General features: G+C 42.8%; 1 protein-coding gene across 4 annotated transcripts in view; it reads right to left on the bottom strand.

Moving 5' to 3' along the window:
- Window positions 1-8,651: 8,651 nt before the first annotated feature.
- Window positions 8,652-16,743, bottom strand: part of LOC119861230 (H(+)/Cl(-) exchange transporter 5) — an 87,718-nt gene continuing 79,626 nt past the window's right edge. For all 4 annotated transcript variants that reach the window (XM_038416059.2, XM_038416060.2, XM_043492170.1 and 1 more), the window contains 3 exons: window positions 13,232-13,630; window positions 10,568-10,784; window positions 8,652-9,861 (listed from right to left, as the gene is read on the bottom strand). In XM_038416059.2, coding sequence (XP_038271987.1) covers window positions 9,771-9,861; window positions 10,568-10,784; window positions 13,232-13,630 — 707 coding nt within the window. In that variant the 3' untranslated portion in view covers window positions 8,652-9,770. The remainder of the gene's footprint in view (window positions 9,862-10,567; window positions 10,785-13,231; window positions 13,631-16,743) is intronic.

Below are 16,743 nucleotides of genomic sequence, written 5' to 3'. Positions count from 1 at the left end.
CTACTTTAAAAGCAAACTCAGACAAGCTTATATTTTCCAACACAACAGAAAGGGCACCAACAGCCAAGCAGCACCCACCATGTTGCAGCTCATCACACATCTGACCCCACTTGCTAAAGGTTTAGCTTTCATTTCCTTCCATGCTGCATTTCTGGTTTGTTAATATATAATACAGTTATCTTACAAGGCTGAATGGAAATTTAAAGGGTTGCAACTTAAAACTTAACTCCAACATTTAAGCTTTATTAAAAAAAACTACAAAACAAAACACCCAGCTCTTTGAGCAAGCTTATAGTCAAAGTGGTATTACAGCACGGATATTATATATTCAGGACTGCCAACCCCAAGTCTTCAAAGATCATGAGTGAAACCCCGAAAAATCATGTAATTTTTAAAATCTTAGGATTGTGTAGCCAAATTTAGAGTGGCCTCAGTTTCCCCATCTATAAAATGGAGATAATTATACCGATCTTTGTAGAGTGCTTTGAGAGCTACAGATGAAAAGTATTATATACAAGCTAGTCTTATTGGCAACCATCTGGTTTTTCATTTGAGTCATGAAATTAATTGGTCTTGTTTTCAGGCTTTTCACTTTAACCAAGAAATCTATTAACCTTTTTTTTAAATAAAAAAAAAGAAAGCTGAGATTGTCCCTTAACCACATGCTGGGGCCTTAAGTAAAAACGTGAAATATTGTGAGAGTTGGCAACACTTTATACTGAATTTAAATAAAATTTAGATAGACCCAGCAGTTAGATGGTTATCTGAGTCCCAGCCATTGCTGCACAGGGAAAGTGCAAATGACAGTCTAATTTCCATCCATGCTGCAATTCTGCATTTCTTAGAAGATAATCCAGTTGGCTAATAAGGCTGAATGGGAATTTAAAGGGTCACAACTTAAAAGTGGATCCTATTATTTAAGCTTTATTAAAAACAAAGCTTTGATCAGGTTTCCTGTCGCCCCAATAAAAGTGTCTGTTGTATTTCTATGTATATTTAACTGAGTATTTGTTCAGTCCAAGGCACCAGCTGGAGTAGATGTTACAAGAGGTGTATATGAAAAGCAGTATCTGTATGCATGTGTTTAGTTAGTACACACACACACACACACACACACACACGCCATGCGGTGTGCTGTGTTATTCATGTTTGTAGGGTTAATAAAGTTGTGCACTAAAAATGATTTCCTGTCTACAGTTCTGGACAGCAGAGAAAACAGCACAGCTGGGCTTGGGAAGAGATGGGAGGCCCACGAATAACCTGTGAATTTCAGCAAACTGGGTTGGTGATAGATCCACACCACTAGCCCCTAATTTCAAAGGTCTCTCAGAAATGGAAAGGGCTAGAAACGTACCTTCCCGTTTGAAGTGAAAGCTGAGATGATTACTGAGCTCCAAAAGGTTTAAACAGACATTTCTAATCTCTGCCCGAACCAGACATTTTACAGGCTCAGAAGTTCCTTGCAAATTATTCTAAATTCAGCCATTCAGCCAACAGCATGAAGAATTCAATGGGAACAACTGGATTGCACAAACTTGCAGTGTCAGACACATTCAAAGTAAGCAAAAATCCTAAAACGGTGTTCTTCCAAAAGCACAAACCTCTCAGTTCTCTAATTCGGTCTCATTTTAGATGCCCTGAACTTAGAAGAACCAATTCCCCAGGCGTCAGAAGGCACCCATAAGATATTTTGGGAGAAATTTTTTTTTTTAAATAAAAAGAAACTGGGGTGAGGTTCAACTATGGACTCTGATGAAAAAATTCAGATTAACTTTAATCCTTGTGGTCCCATAACATTTAACCCATTCAACAAACCCCTTTCCTTTTACTGCTGCTAATACAGTGTCTTATCTTCATTGCCTTGAGATTCTGTTGACTTGGAAATCACGGTGTGTTAGCACATATGCAGCTCAGGCAAACACCCTTAGCTGTCTGGCAAACTGCCATTGCAGCCCAGCTTGTGCTTTATCTAGGAAAAAAAAAAAAAAAAAAAAAATACTCCAGCTAAAGCCTTCCACCCTTTTGTGATTTTTCTAACCAATCATCTCAACAGCCAGATCTTTTGTTTCGTTTAGTTCCCTTCCAAACTGAACTGGTTTAGGTCCCAAACATGAAGCAAGCTCACACAGATAAGGAGTTTCAGAGTAGCAGCCATGTTAGTCTGTATTCGCAAAAAAGAAAAGGAGTACTTGTGGGACCTTAGAGACTAACAAATTTATTTGAGCATAAGCTTTCGTGAGCTACAGCTCACTTCATCGGATGCAACCGATGAAGTGAGCTGTAGCTCACGAAAGCTTATGCTCAAATAAATTTGTTGTCTCTAAGGTGCCACAAGTACTCCTTTTCTTTTTTACAGATAAGGAGGAAATCCACATGGAAAAAACATCAGCACTCAAGGAAATTTCTTGGAGCAGTGTAAATAAACCTTACAGAAAGCATTGTCCCATTTGAGGCTGCTGCGGTTGTGACTTTACCAGATAATTTCTAGTTATTATTTAAAGCACCAGAGGAGAGATCTTATACAGTCACACTGTGCATGCTCTGGCCCCTTCTCAAATGTATTCGATGCTAGCATATTTTCAATTCATGACTGCTTATATTGCTTATAAAACTTTTAGTTTTCTGCTGCATCTGCCATTATCAACTCTGCAAACAAGGCTGAAAAACAAAACCAACAAAAATGTATCTATTCCTCTGGCCAAAAGTTAACGATTAATGGCCACTGTCAGCCAAAGTGCAGTTATTGTGCAGTCTGTATCCTCAGGGAGATTTAGTGATTTGGCTCAGATGCGTAGGATCTTGTGGCCTTGCTCATGCATTCCTTCATAACTGGTAAAGGCTTGGACTGTGATAACATAATATACTGTTGTTACCATCCATGTTATGGACTGGGATGGTCAGTTGCTCATAACGAGGTCACAATTTTTCCATTGGCTATTAAACTTTGCATGCTTGCCATGGGCTCAACAATGATTTTTTGCGAGGGACGTTAGAGTTAAAGCAGTTTAACAGTGAATGTATGTATTTTATGGGCAAGATTTGTAAATGTGAGATTAGGGATTTCGAGTGCCTAACTCTAGACACTGTAAAGAGGCCTGAAACTGCCATCTGGAGTCAGACCCCTTAATAGGGGTCTCATATTGGGCACCTAAAATTTGAGGCATCCACTTTTCAATATCTTGACCACCACACATGTGGCGATAGGCTGGTAAATCGCATTGGATCTTGCGCCTTGCACTCTGCCCACTAACCCAGACTCCTTGAGGCTTATTCGAAACATTCTAAGCTACTGAGCAGCTTCAAACAGATGCTCTAAGTTACAGCAGCCTCCAGCATGCAGCACAAACCAGAATGTCTCCTAGGACTGTCCCCTCCTGTCCTGCACATGCTCCCTATGCCAGAGCCTGTGTAAAGCAGTGTATAGGGTGGAATCTCACCTTAAGTAGGGTGACCAGATGTCCCATTTTTAAAGGGACAGTCCCATTTTTTTGGGACTTTTTCTTGTATACGTGCTTATTACCCCCCACCTCTGGTTCTGTTTTTTCAGTTGCTATCTGGTCACCCTAACCCTAAGAGCTCAGCAGAGCTCATGTTCAGGGTTCATCCTGTGGAGCATCTGACAGTGCAACCTTAGGAGGTCCATGCTCTCTTGCTTGGTGTCTGGGAAATCAGGGTGGTATGGTATTGTGTGCACTCCTTGAGAGACTCAATGACAACCCCCACACACACACACACACCCACCCCCAGTATTGGGGCAGCTGCAGCAAGCTCTCCGCCCCTGTTAATTAAGATGTTCACTGGCATGTTCAGATAGCAGGAATGGATTGCAGATGCTTCAGTGCTTTCATAATACTGCAGCAGTTCGAAGTGCAAATTGCCCTTTTTATCTGGTCCTGTGAGTCTCAATCTCCGCACTATAAACAATGTCCCTTGCTTCTTCCTCTCATTTCTATGCCTAACGCTTACCCATTTCACAGGCTGCACTGCCATCTGGTGGCCATCATACTCCACGTGGGCTGCTGCTGCCGGCTTTCCAAATACTTCCTGTCCCACAGGGAGCAATAAAAAAAGTAGTGCAGATAGGAGAAAAACACAGAAGCAGGTTAAATCCAGCCTAGCACCTCCACTCAGAAGGCAATCAACATCCCAACTAATTGGCCAATGTTTCCCCTTCCAGTTCAATGGGGGAGAGATACTGCAACCTAATATGAAGCAAAGGTCAGTTCCAGTCACTTGCTCATTGCAGCACTAGGCCCCGCATGTTCCCTTCAGCGGTACAGGAAGGATGACAGCTAACACCACTGAAGACTTGGCTCCCTCCGTGCTGCCCCTTTCGTCTACCCCTCCTTCTTTCCAGTTTCATTTAATCTGGCCTGCAAAAAATCCCCAATGAGAGCACATTCTATCCTCTTCTGGAACAAAATCCACACAATCCTTATTACTTACCACCTAAAAAATCCCAAAACCTGCTACTGTACTAGGGGAGTGTCTTTAAGATGCCACAAACCTTGAGGTCTCCAGGGTGAGCTCTTCCAGAGGGAAGAAAAAACAGTTGCTGATCTTTCCCCTAAACTCTACAAACCAGAGCTCCCCAGCCTCAAAGCAGAGTTCTATAACTCAGCCTTCCCTCAGCACTGCAGCTTGATCAGTTTCCTGCCTTAGGTTCTGAGCACAGCCCTACAGAATTCAAAGACGAGGAACTTGGGTAGGAGAGCAGTGGTATTTCATCATGCTGCAATGTTTCATTCAGACAATTCCAGGGCAGCGTATAGGATTTCTATTGAAGTAATGCTCAGAGTAAGGTAGACAGACACAGATGACGACAATATCCTGTCCTGAAGAGCACAGATCTAAAAAGTGCAAAACTGGAGTAGGAAGCAGCCTATAAAGTCATAGTACCCATGTTACCAAAGTAAGCTGTAAACCCCATGCTAGAGAATTACATTCAAGGGACATTTCGTCTTTATCCTGAGTATTAAGAATTAATATTAAGGATAAATTAACACCATAGCCCCTATTTACAATTTCCACTTATGCAAGTCCCACACTGATAGGTCTGACATGAGCACCTCTTGCCAGACTGGATCCAGGATATGTACAGAAGTAGGGCAGTCACCTCCTCTTGAGTAGGCAGCATGGATGTGGTGGGCTGGGCATCAATGTATACAAGGGTTATGAACATCCTGCAATTGGTCAATGGTGCCCTTTTAAAATGCTGCTCATCATGATAGTATGAGCACCTCACCCTCATTAATGGAGTATTATGTTTTCCTCATACACCAGCCCTGCGAGGCAGGGAAGGGTTCTCCGCATTGTAGTTGGCGAATTGAGGCCTAAAGCTGATTAAGGAAGTTGCCTGAGATGGGAATAGAGCTCCCCAATGCCCTATCCATTAGTGCATTCTTCTTACTCCTTTTAACACCAATCACAGAACACACATCTGCTGCATTTTGCAAGAGAAATTTATTGGCAGAACTATACCTGTATAGTTATGTGACTATATTTAAACTGGCGTAACTCCACAATGGCCACTTTCTAGAATAAGTGTTCACCCAGGCAGATATAGTAGTCTAGTCTACATGGTGAATTTTATCAGCACAATTATACTGGCATACCAGTATAATTCTGCTGATAAGTTTCACCAGGAAGAATGGCCCTAAATTAATTTTGAAATGGCTTTATGTTAAGTGAGTACAGCTTCATTGTGCAGACACGGCTCAACTCTCTGGTTGGCGATCCTTTATTCAGTGCCCTTTTAGCTGCAGCTCATCATTTATAGACAAAGTTGGTACTAATCCGTTGTCTCCTTGACCATGCCTGTGGCGTATTTGGCAAGAGAGGGAGGCAACATTTGAGAAACTGATCATTACTCATAAGATCCTGTTCTTTCATTCATAACTGCTAAGACATGATTTCCAGGCACTCTCATCTGTTGGCGGTTACTGAGGTTCCTTTTGCTGCTCCAATGTATGCCAGAAGCTCATCTGACTAGAAAACAACCGTGTTGGAGAAGAACCCTCCATGTTTCAGTCATCACAGTTCATCTTGAAGATATCCTGCAAAAAGATCATGTTGCCTCTCCACACCCCACCTTCTTCTTGCTTCCTTATAAGGGAGAGGGAAGGCCCGGAAAGTTAAGAAATTGTTTCTGGTTATTTTTTTTTAACCTTAGAAATATAAAGTCTTTTCCTCCTTCCCTGTTTTTGGTAGTGGATTTTTAGAGGACTAGAGCTCTCTCAGCCTTCCATTAAAGGGGCAGAGGGACTGCCCTTTGCACAAAGAACTTTTTATCCCAGTGCTTGACAGGAATGTGCGTGACAGAGGTGTTAAACATTTTTAAAGAACAGCCTTCCCCTCTCAATTATTAATGCTTCACTCATTTCTAGTCTCTTACCAGTTCTCCAACCCTTGCCGGACTCCTCCCACAAAACAGGGAGATTGATAAATCGAACACACCCTCTTTATTGAAAAAAATCTTTCAGGTCTTTTTATATCAGAAAGCAGCAAAGAAAAGGAACACTTTTCCTTTTCTTCAAAAGTTGTCTTTAAGTCCATCATACCACCACCTTCCTACATAATTTGCTCTCTCTAAATAACCTGACCCATGAATTTTGGGAGGAATACCAAACTTAATCTAAGGCCAACAGAACCAGATCTTTCCCACTCCTTTTGCGATGCCACAGACTGTCCACCACCCAGGTCTAGCAATAGAATGTTTATCAAGCAAGGTCTCCCAGAATTGAGGTTCCAGCAGAGAACTGCATTTCAGGCTGCTCCACTCGCACTGGGAGACCACATTAGCCTTTAGGAACCAAAAGGAATCTACTGCATAATGCAGTGAGCAAACTTTCCTTTGGATGCCAGCTGTTGCAGTCTGAAATCCAAAGTAAACTCATATAAGGTGGATGAAACACTGCAAGATTCTAACAATCTGTCGGCTCACACCTCGTTCTTGTATGGATGCCAGGCAGATATTTCCTGCCATTAAACTCAAGTGCCTTTCAGTGCAGTAAATTTTATTTAGGGAGCAGCATTCCAGCAAAACCCTTTTCTCTCCATAACTTATCCATAACTCAACAGGTATATATGCCTATGGCTTATGGCAGTTTGGGCATCAGATTCTCTCTGTTCCCCTTCTCCTTGGAACATGGGCCAAGGCCATGGGTGATACTGGACTAGCCCACTGCAATGTTCCACGCTGCTGTTTTTGTCTTCCATCTCCTCCCCCGGCCCACAGTGTGCTTGAACAGCAGTTCCTTTCCCCATGTGACACAGGGAACCCAACATGTGAATCCATTTGAATGCAACATACTGACAGGACTGGGCAATCTTACAAGCCATTTTAAACCCTCTCTAAATATGGTGGTCCAAATGATAACATCTCTCAAAGAGACTAAATTAGGACAAAGGGGTGTGTATGTTAGAGAGCCTGAGTCTTCCACACCTAAGGCAACTACAAGAAATGTGAACTTAAAGCCATTTGTCTCTTCCTGGAACTGAAGTGTGAAAAGTGTGAAAAGTTCGAAAAGTTCTGTATTCGGAATACGGCATAGAGTACACAAAATGACTCGCTGAGATAGATGTTTGTTTGGTGCAGGCTTTGGCTATAATTTAGCCAAAAATAGCTTTTCATGGTGTTCCTTACAAACACTGGGCACATAAAGCATTAGTCTGTTGAGGAATCAGGGACAGCACTTGGAAAACAGGACAAAACAGTTTTTTCAAGGGTAAACCAAGACTTCAAGGGCAACCCATTGATAGAGCTGAGGATAACAATTTAAAACCTACTTGTTCTGAACTGAAAACATTTTCCACTCCTCCTGTAAAAAAGGGAACAAACAGCTTTCTCCTACTGAACAGGAAATGCTGAAGACAAAGTCAAGGCTTTTATTTTCCAAGCAGAAGATACTGATGTGGTGATAACATTCTGGTCGGCTGACTTGACTTCGCCTATTCAATATGATTCGAGTAATAGTTGCTGTTGTCTTGTTTGTTAGGATGCTGAACAACAGTGACAGCTGCCCACTGCTGGAGAGGCTTTGAAAACATTTGTTTTGTGCTTAAAACAAAAACTAGTTCATTTACACAGGAGTGAACTTTTAGTGCTCATGGAAGTCCGATTTATCCATAGAACAGGTTTATCAAAGGCAACCTAGATGGTGTAAACTTCCCACGTTGCCTCCTACTCTGAATGGACCTCGTCTAAGGATGAGGGGAGTTCAGTCCCCCAGGTCCTCAGCCAAGACTGCCAAAAAAATGGCCAATTTGTGCTACATGTAATGTCTGTTTTAATGGCCCAATAATTGTCCATCAGGAACTAGACTAAGAACATTACTCATTTCTCATAGGCAGCTTGATAGTTGAACTGCCAAAAGCACTGGTCAAGTATTTGGCGCTCTGTCAACTTTTGGCCACTTCCCTGAATTAAAATCGATGAGTAAGAGGCAAATGGCAGCTCTGCATTCCATTGCTAATCCTTAGCCATGTCTATAAATTGATCTGGGGTGGGTGCTAAAATGAATAGGCTGGTTTCTGATTATATTTCAGTACTTGGAAAGCGTCAGTAAATGGTCAAATGATCTCATTAATTGACACCAATTCAATTTGCTAGAATCTGGAACAAACAGAATTGGGAAGGACCCTCCAGTTTATAAATTATCCTGCTGGAGTGAACAGGAAGGGTTTTTTATTGCATAGTTGGTGGTAATAAAACAGACAGCAGATGGAGAATGTGCATAAAGTGGCAGTGTTACTCATTCCCAGAGACAGGATTCCATCCTGAGTTCGGCACAGTAAAGGGCATGGAAAAGGGAACAGAATATGCATACATGTAAACATTATGGATCTTGGAAACTCCAATAAAATAGACATACCCTTCAACATAAAGACACTGCTGATTAAGAAAGAGGTCAGTTGTGCAATATCTGTAACATGATCAGGGATCATTTGGAAGAAGTGCAGCAAAACTTGGGCAATAACTTAGGATTCTGTCTTAACCCTTTCATTGCTCATTATAGAGAAGGAGAAATCCTTGGTCTTAGCCAACAAGGGGAGAGTTGCAAGAATATAACCAGTGAGCCCTTCTGTTCTCCCTTTGGGTACTTTTAACGAGGGTAACTTAATACATTCAGAGAAGACTAAAATGAAGCTTCATTCTGATTAGAAGCAGAGCTTCCAAAACAAGTCCTCATTTAGCTGGACACTGCATGCAGGAATATGTAGATTCACCTTGGGTTCAAATATAGAACTCAAAAAGCCCCCTTTACATTTTGCCGATTGTTTTAGAAACCTAAAAAAAGGATCAAATTTGTGTTTTCACCAAGCAACTGTCTGGGAATTGTGGCCCTTAGTTATGATAATCTCATTCTCAGGCATCTTAGTGCTATGTGCAAAAGTCATCCTTCTCCTCCATGGCTTTTGAAGACTTAAAACTAGATAGTCTTTTCTTCCCCTCCCAACATTAGTTATCAAAGTTCAAATAAAATAAGGGAACAGATTTAATTCTGTAGCATTTTGCTTTTACTCCTTCATGGAATCTTTCCAATGCAACTTCACAAAAGCATTATAATAAAGTCTTTTCTTCTAAAGAGAAGATTAATTTCCACAGATTACGTAGTGCAATTGGTTATTTTGTAGAAAAAACATGATGATCTTCTGCTCCATACAGGAAAACTCTGAAGATAGCTCCAGTTTCTTAATAAAAATAGAAGATCACGGTCTTTTATAAAGTTTCATTTTTGTGTTAAACACCAACACTTATTAGTCTGTTTTTAATTGAAGAGTATGGAATCTGGGTCTTGATTAGCCATCTGAGCAATGTGCTTTAATACATCCTTTTTGGTAATGATCCCAAGTAGTTTCCTGAAAAGTTAATTAACAGATTGTTAGCATATGAGCTCGTTTCCCGGATTTTCCTCCCACAATGACTCTCTCTCTGTGACCATGGCTTCTCTGATGGCAGTTCTAATCCATGACGACCATCAAACGTTTCCATGGCTCAGAATGCGAAGACTCTATGAAAAGTGTGGAATTTACATGTCTGATCAGACCACTGGTCAATCCACTTTGGATATTCTTATCTAAACAAGCAGCTCTACAAATATTATTCAATTTATTTTAATCCTTCCCCCACACCCATCTTCCACAGGTTTTTCTAAAACCAACGTACTCTCACACACACGTGCACACCCTCTGCCCTTCCTCCACACAGCTCAAGTGGAAGAGGACGGTGTCTCTCTGGTACGGTGATCTGACATGGTGCTGTGCCTAATGACTTTAACCCCTCCCAAACCGTTTACTGCCTTTATCAGCAAGGTCTATTGTTATAACGCAATTTGATGGTGAGCTACCCCTGCTTTTTACTTTTTCTGTGCTTTGAGTTCTCTATTATACAGATGTAAAACTAGAAGGACTCCAACCAAATCGGTGGGGTTAAATCAGGATTTACACCAGTTGAAAAAGAGAGAAGACTCTGGCTTCCTTAGACCAAGCAGCAATTTTTAATGCTTTGTATTCAGCACTACCCTATTAGATTCCCAGCCCAAATTGCTCTGTGTGGCGTTCTCACCCGTTGTGAGTGACAAGGCACTGGCGCAGTCCCAGCTTGCGGAATATATCCACAACTATCTCCATGGGCGTCTGGTCTGTCACCGTGAATGGACTGAGGTCCAGGATGCTCCTGAGTTTGAGCATGGATGGGGAACTCGGAGGCAGTGGAGGAGAGTGGTCAGTGAAATAAATAATTGAAGTGCTCACAATTCCATCCTGCTTCTTCCGGGCATTTTCTGAGTGAGAGACATTGTGGGTTATAAAGGGAAGACATTTAAAGCACAGGTTTTTCCTCCCTCTGTTCCCATTCACAGAGCTTTAAAGGACCATTCCTTCATCTACTCAAGCAAAGGAGCAGCAGAGGCTCTCTCCCAAGTCATCTCTCCAGACACTGGACACCAACTCCCTTTTCTCAGCTGAAGATATCCTAGCCCCTGGGGCACCATAATCATCCCACTCCTGAATGCTACTTCAGCTCAGCACATTACATACAACTCAGCATTCACACCAGAGTTTGGATTAACTTTTTGGTGCTGCCAGACTAGTTGCATCACCTTGTTGCTGCCAAGAAACCCACCTATAGAAAAGCATTTCTGGAGATGACTAGAGGACAGTGCTGGGCACAGATCTGCTGCTCATGAGAAGTGAGAGAGGGATAATAGTTTGCCTTTACATAGCACTAGTCATAAAAGGACCTTCAATCTACCCATCTATACAGAACTTTTTAAGATGGCCGAACTGAGACACACAGGGGTATGCAACATGTTCAATTCCCTTACCCAGCTACTGAATCGGGTCCCTTTCATATATAGTAGAGAAGAATATTTTATAGCAATTTAATAGAGAAGGATCACTATGTACACTTGATTAGAAAGAAGATTCTGCCCAGTCATTGAAGACATGGCTCAGGTAAGGTACTCTCCACCTTTGTAAAGTTTACTTTAATGAGAGTAGCAGACTTCACCTCCCAACCACAACAGGCGAATCTGATAGTAGCCACAGTGTCTGGATACCATTTAATTATCGTTATTGCCTACAATAATGAGGAGAGCAGCTGGCCTGACCTCCAAAAGTCTGAATTCAGAATGGTGCCCAGCTTAGACATTCACCAGTCAGATCAGGCTGACCGCTGGGAACGAATTCTTTTTTGTGCATCTTCAGCAAGCAGGAACTACTCCACAGGAAAATCTCTGCAGTCCTGACTAAATGAGACCATGTTGTACCCCAGTGCAGTCAGGCCCAAGGAAGGAAATCATTAAGCTGTAATGTACCTTTCCTGCATTTCCTTCCCTCCCATTGTCAATGGCTGAAATATTTAGTAAGATACATATCAAGCGCAAGCATTCCCATACTGAGAGCCAGTGAGTGAAGTCTGTACTGCATGTAGCCTGCAGATTCCCACCGAAATCAACAGGTGTTTTTTGTGCACTACAGAGTCTCTCACGAACACGAGCATGGACAGAGCTGGTTCACACAGATCTGGGTCCCCCCTTACAAGCTACATTAGGGGGCTCAAGAGAATGTGTTTGCTCTGCCACTCCAGGCAAAAGGATTCCATCCCATGGAGGGCACCAGGTAGTACGCCCAGAGACAGTGCTTGTGTCCTTGAAAAAAACAAAGAGGAGTCCTTGTGGCACCTTAGAGACTAACAGATTTATTTGGGCATAAGCTTTTGTGGGCTAGTACCCACTCTGTCAGATGCATGGAGTGGAAAATACAGGAGCAGGTATATATACACATGAAAAGATGTGAATTGCCTTACCAAGTGTGAGGTCAGTCTAACGAAACAATTCAATTGACAGCAGGATACCAAGGGAGGAAAAATAACTTTTGAAGTGGTAATGAGAGTGGCCCATTTTAGACAGTTGACAAGAAGGTGTGAGAAACAATGGGGAAATTAGTATTGGGGAAATTAGGTTTAGATTTTGTAATGACCCAAGCACTCCCAGTCTTTATTCAGGCTTAATCTGATGGTGTCCAGTTTGCAAATTAATTGGAGAGTTCCTGAGAAGCAAGAGGGTAAGGGGAATTTGCAACATGCCCAAGACAGTGCTGTGATGAAAGAGGAGTAATCCTTATTTCTCAAGCTCTGGGTCAACACAAAGCTGCTCACACTCCCCACCAAGTGGCACTGAAGCATGACTAACAAATAGCACATTAGCCTTTCAACCTGTCCCTGGTGGAGTGGAGGTTGGTGGGAACCCTGTGACTTTGATCCCTCCATCTGCAGGGTTGGCAGCACCATCTCAAATGGCCCTGGGTGTGGATGAAACACTGTCAACTCGCTATAAGGCAATAGCCAGACCCACTCTTTCAAGTGCTTCTCAAGCTTTGTTTTTAAATGCATGGAACCAACCAAACTCCAACCACATTGAAGCTTAGCTACAGAAAGTGTCTTTGAAAAATAAGCCAGCTGATAAAATAGAATATTTTTAGTTGCTGCTGGGTCAAAGCCTTATTCTCCATGGCAGTGCTCTTGTTGCATTGATTTAGTCAAACACATGTGAGTAGCACTTTGCACACCAAGGCTCGGGGTGATGGAAGTTACATGCCCTGATCACAAGCGTTGTATAATGGCAACGTTCACTGAAGCCTATATCTACTGCACTCTATTTAACAAGTTGCAACTGGTCTCTGACTGCAAAGCTTTTATCCACATTGCATTCTGCCTTACTTCTCTTACCAATTGAAATGATGAGATCTCGCCGGAGGACAAATCCGACCAGCCTCTGGGACTCCCAGGACACCACCACCGGATAGCCGCTGTAAGTGGTTTCATTGATTATGGCCTCTACATCCTCTACCATCATGCTGTCCTGTGTGATGACAGTCAGAACAGGGTCATTCCGCCGGGGCCTCATTACGTCCATGGCGAGAGTCTTGTGTGAGAACTCCTCCTTGGCTTCTAGGAAGGGGTAGCCATTGAGACGAATATGGGCGTCATAGATGCCCTCCCGTCCAATCGCATCTGCCACCCACTTGCTAGTCATGGCTGCAGCCATTAGAGGAACAATGTATTCCAGTCCACCAGTAAGCTCAAACATAATGACCACCAGCGACACAGTCATACGGGTTACTCCACCTGCAAAGCAGAACAAAAAAAGTCTCAGAGTTTGACACACTCCTTAGGGATTCCCAACAAGAGCTCCCTTGTTTCTGATGCGCAATGTAGGCATACTACACTAAAGTCAGCTCTGCCATCCTGAGATGTAGCAGATAGACATCCCTAGTCTTCGCATTCTATGTATAGACGGGACATTTTCAAGGTTACACTGGAAAACAAATGTGAATATAGGTAAATGTTACTTAATTACAAAATGTCCATGCTTTACAGCAGATTGGTTATACGTTTTGGTCTGGATTATAGGAGTTATTAAGTATGTTTCGGATAGATCTGCTTCTCAGTGTCACTTAAATTCCATGAAGCCAGAAACCAGAGTTGTTCCTTGACTCTCCCATAGTACACAGAAGCAGTCCCAAGTAACCACACACATTCATATCAGCTGGTTGGGCATACTTCTGATCTGGACTGTTGCCTCATGTTTTCGTGGACAGAATCATGAAATTCACTGGGTCTGCTATCAGGAGGAACTAACAGAACCTCTGAAATGTGTCTGATATCTACATTGGTTTAGTAAGTTATTTCCTTTGACAGTTTTGATTTACATTATTTATCAATTTCCCAGCAAGCAGGAACTGAGAACCATTAGTTAGTAATAAATATACATGTATCTACTGTTACAGGGCAAGGCCAGATGGCTATAGTAAAGTAGCGAGGAAAAGGATTGTTAGCCCCAGGCTAAACAAATCTCTGGTACCATGGTAACCTAATGGCAGTTGCTCCAGGTTCATCAAGACACCTGGGGCCAATTAAGATCCTTCTAGAAAGCAGGGGAGATAGCTAGGTTGATTGGGACACCTGAAGCCAATCAAGGGCTGGCTGGAACTAGTTAAAAGCCTCCCAGTTAGGGAGCTATAGGGGGAAGCTGCGCTGTTGGAGGAACTAAGCAGTACAAATCCATATCAGGCGCAAGGAAGGAGGCCCTGAGGTAATGGTGAAGGAGATATTGAATGGGGGCTGCTGTGGGGAAGTGGCCCAGGGAATTGTATATGTCCTATTTCCAAAAAGTCAGCTCCCATAGCTGCTTACTATTCGGGTCCCTGGGCTGGAGCCAGGAGTAGAGGGCTCTCCCATCCCTTCCGCGATTAATCACCGAGACTGGGAGACAACAGAGAGCTGTGCGAGGGAGGATAGCGTCTCCTCACCTCCCTTGCTGGTTTATGATGAAAATGGCTCAATAAGCTGTGACCCTTGCCTCTAGAGAGAGAAGGGCTATGTGGAGGGTCACAGTGAGCCCCTGAGGCTAGCGAAATCTGCCAGGAAATGTGGGACCCCTGGAGACAAGGACAGAGCTTTGTCACACTACACTCTAATATATTTATATTTTTATAAATAAAATACCAGTGTTTCTTAGTCCCAGCTTGCTGGAAAGTTGTTCATTGTTCCTTGACAAGAGTACAAATTAGCCCCAAAACTGTTCTCACACACGCAGAGTATAGGTCTGAAACAACTCAAGTAATAACCACAAGAACAGATAACTGTTTATGATCAGTTACTTTTTTTCAGGATGGTGTACCACCAAGCCAGGTGGCATTCGGACCCTGTCATTGTTGCCATCTTCAGTTCCCTGGAGAACCATGGGAGGATACAAATGGCTTTTTAACTTCTTTGGTTTAGCTACACGCAGGCATTTTGAACACTGGTAAATGCACACACACAGGTTTTCAAAGAAAAATGGGTAAAAAACATTCAGAAGAGCTTGAGTGACCTAAGCTCCTAAGTCACTTTTGAAAACAGCACTTGTGCTCCTTTGAAAATTTTACCCAATGAAGCTGCCTTCTTAAGTTCTGAGTCCCCATAGCTACTTCTAAAGCTTTGTTTTTTACTTTTACATTTTACAATAATATGGGAGTTTTTGCTCCAGTAATGATCTTCTGCTTTAAGTGACATCTCCACTTCAGCATGTGTCCATCAATGACAAAGACCATTAAAAACAACCTTGTTTATTTAATGCTATTGCTTAATACTACATATGGAGTACTCTGCCAACAACAGTAGAAGTGACTGACTGATCTACTTCCAAGAAGATTGATAATGTTCTAAAATAGCATGTTTACATGCCTCCTATTTTACACAACTTCTCCAAAGCCAGGAAGTATTTTAGATTTCCTTTTTCCTAACAGAACCCCAACACCAGAACAAGGGTCCCCGAACTATGGGGAATATCCCCTCTAGGGTGTGTAGAGGAACATTAGGGGGCACGGCAGGACCTAGACCAGGCCCCACGGCAGGGTAGGAAGGGAGCGCCACCCAGCCCCGCTCTGCCCTCAGCTCTGTTCCAGCCCCAGATCTGCCCAAGACTGCAATCTGGCCACGGTTCTGCTCCTGGTCCTAGACCTACCCCCAGCTGCAGCTCCAGCCTTGGCCCCTGGCTCCCAGCTCAGCTGCGGCTCCGGCCTCAACACTGACCAATGGCCCCAACCGTGGCCCCAGCCGCAGATCCGGCCCCAACTGTGGTCCTGCTCTCAGCCCTGGCTCCTGGAGTGGGGGGGAAATGGTGCAACATAAAAAGTTTGGGGGACACTGGCCTAAAAGGAAGTATTTTGAGTTTTCAGACACGTGTCCTCTCTGAAAATAGCAGCAGCAGGACCGAGATGAATATAAATTTCCAGGGTTTGCAACTACTTCCACTTGGATGAGTTAACTGAAGTTGGTGTGACTTGTGATGAAAACCAAAGGCACGACAGATCTTTGGAAAGCATAAGGCATATTGCAGTCTATTATGTTGGGAATTGCGTCCCAGGGTGGAACCCAGTCAGATATGCTCCTACTTCACAAAAAGGGATTTTTGTTAAACAGATGAAATGCTCCCAAAAACCCCCAACAGAGTACATGAAACAAGAATTGTACCATGAAGCAGAAAGGCCGACAGAAGGACTAAAAGCCTAGAGAAAGACTTAAAATCAATTAGGTTGACCAGGGATTTAAGTATTTACTCAGGAAATTCCCACTGAAGTGTTTCATCTCATTTCCAAGGACATCACGGTGCAGACTAGAGCAGGCAGAATTATGATCTATGCATTACAAAGTACATTTTCAAAAAGAGTTTCCTCTCTCCAGATAAAAGCAGTTGC

Source organism: Dermochelys coriacea, chromosome 9 (genome assembly GCF_009764565.3).
Source record: "Dermochelys coriacea isolate rDerCor1 chromosome 9, rDerCor1.pri.v4, whole genome shotgun sequence".
Taxonomy (NCBI): domain Eukaryota; kingdom Metazoa; phylum Chordata; order Testudines; family Dermochelyidae; genus Dermochelys; species Dermochelys coriacea.
This window is presented reverse-complemented; position numbering and strand designations above follow the sequence as displayed.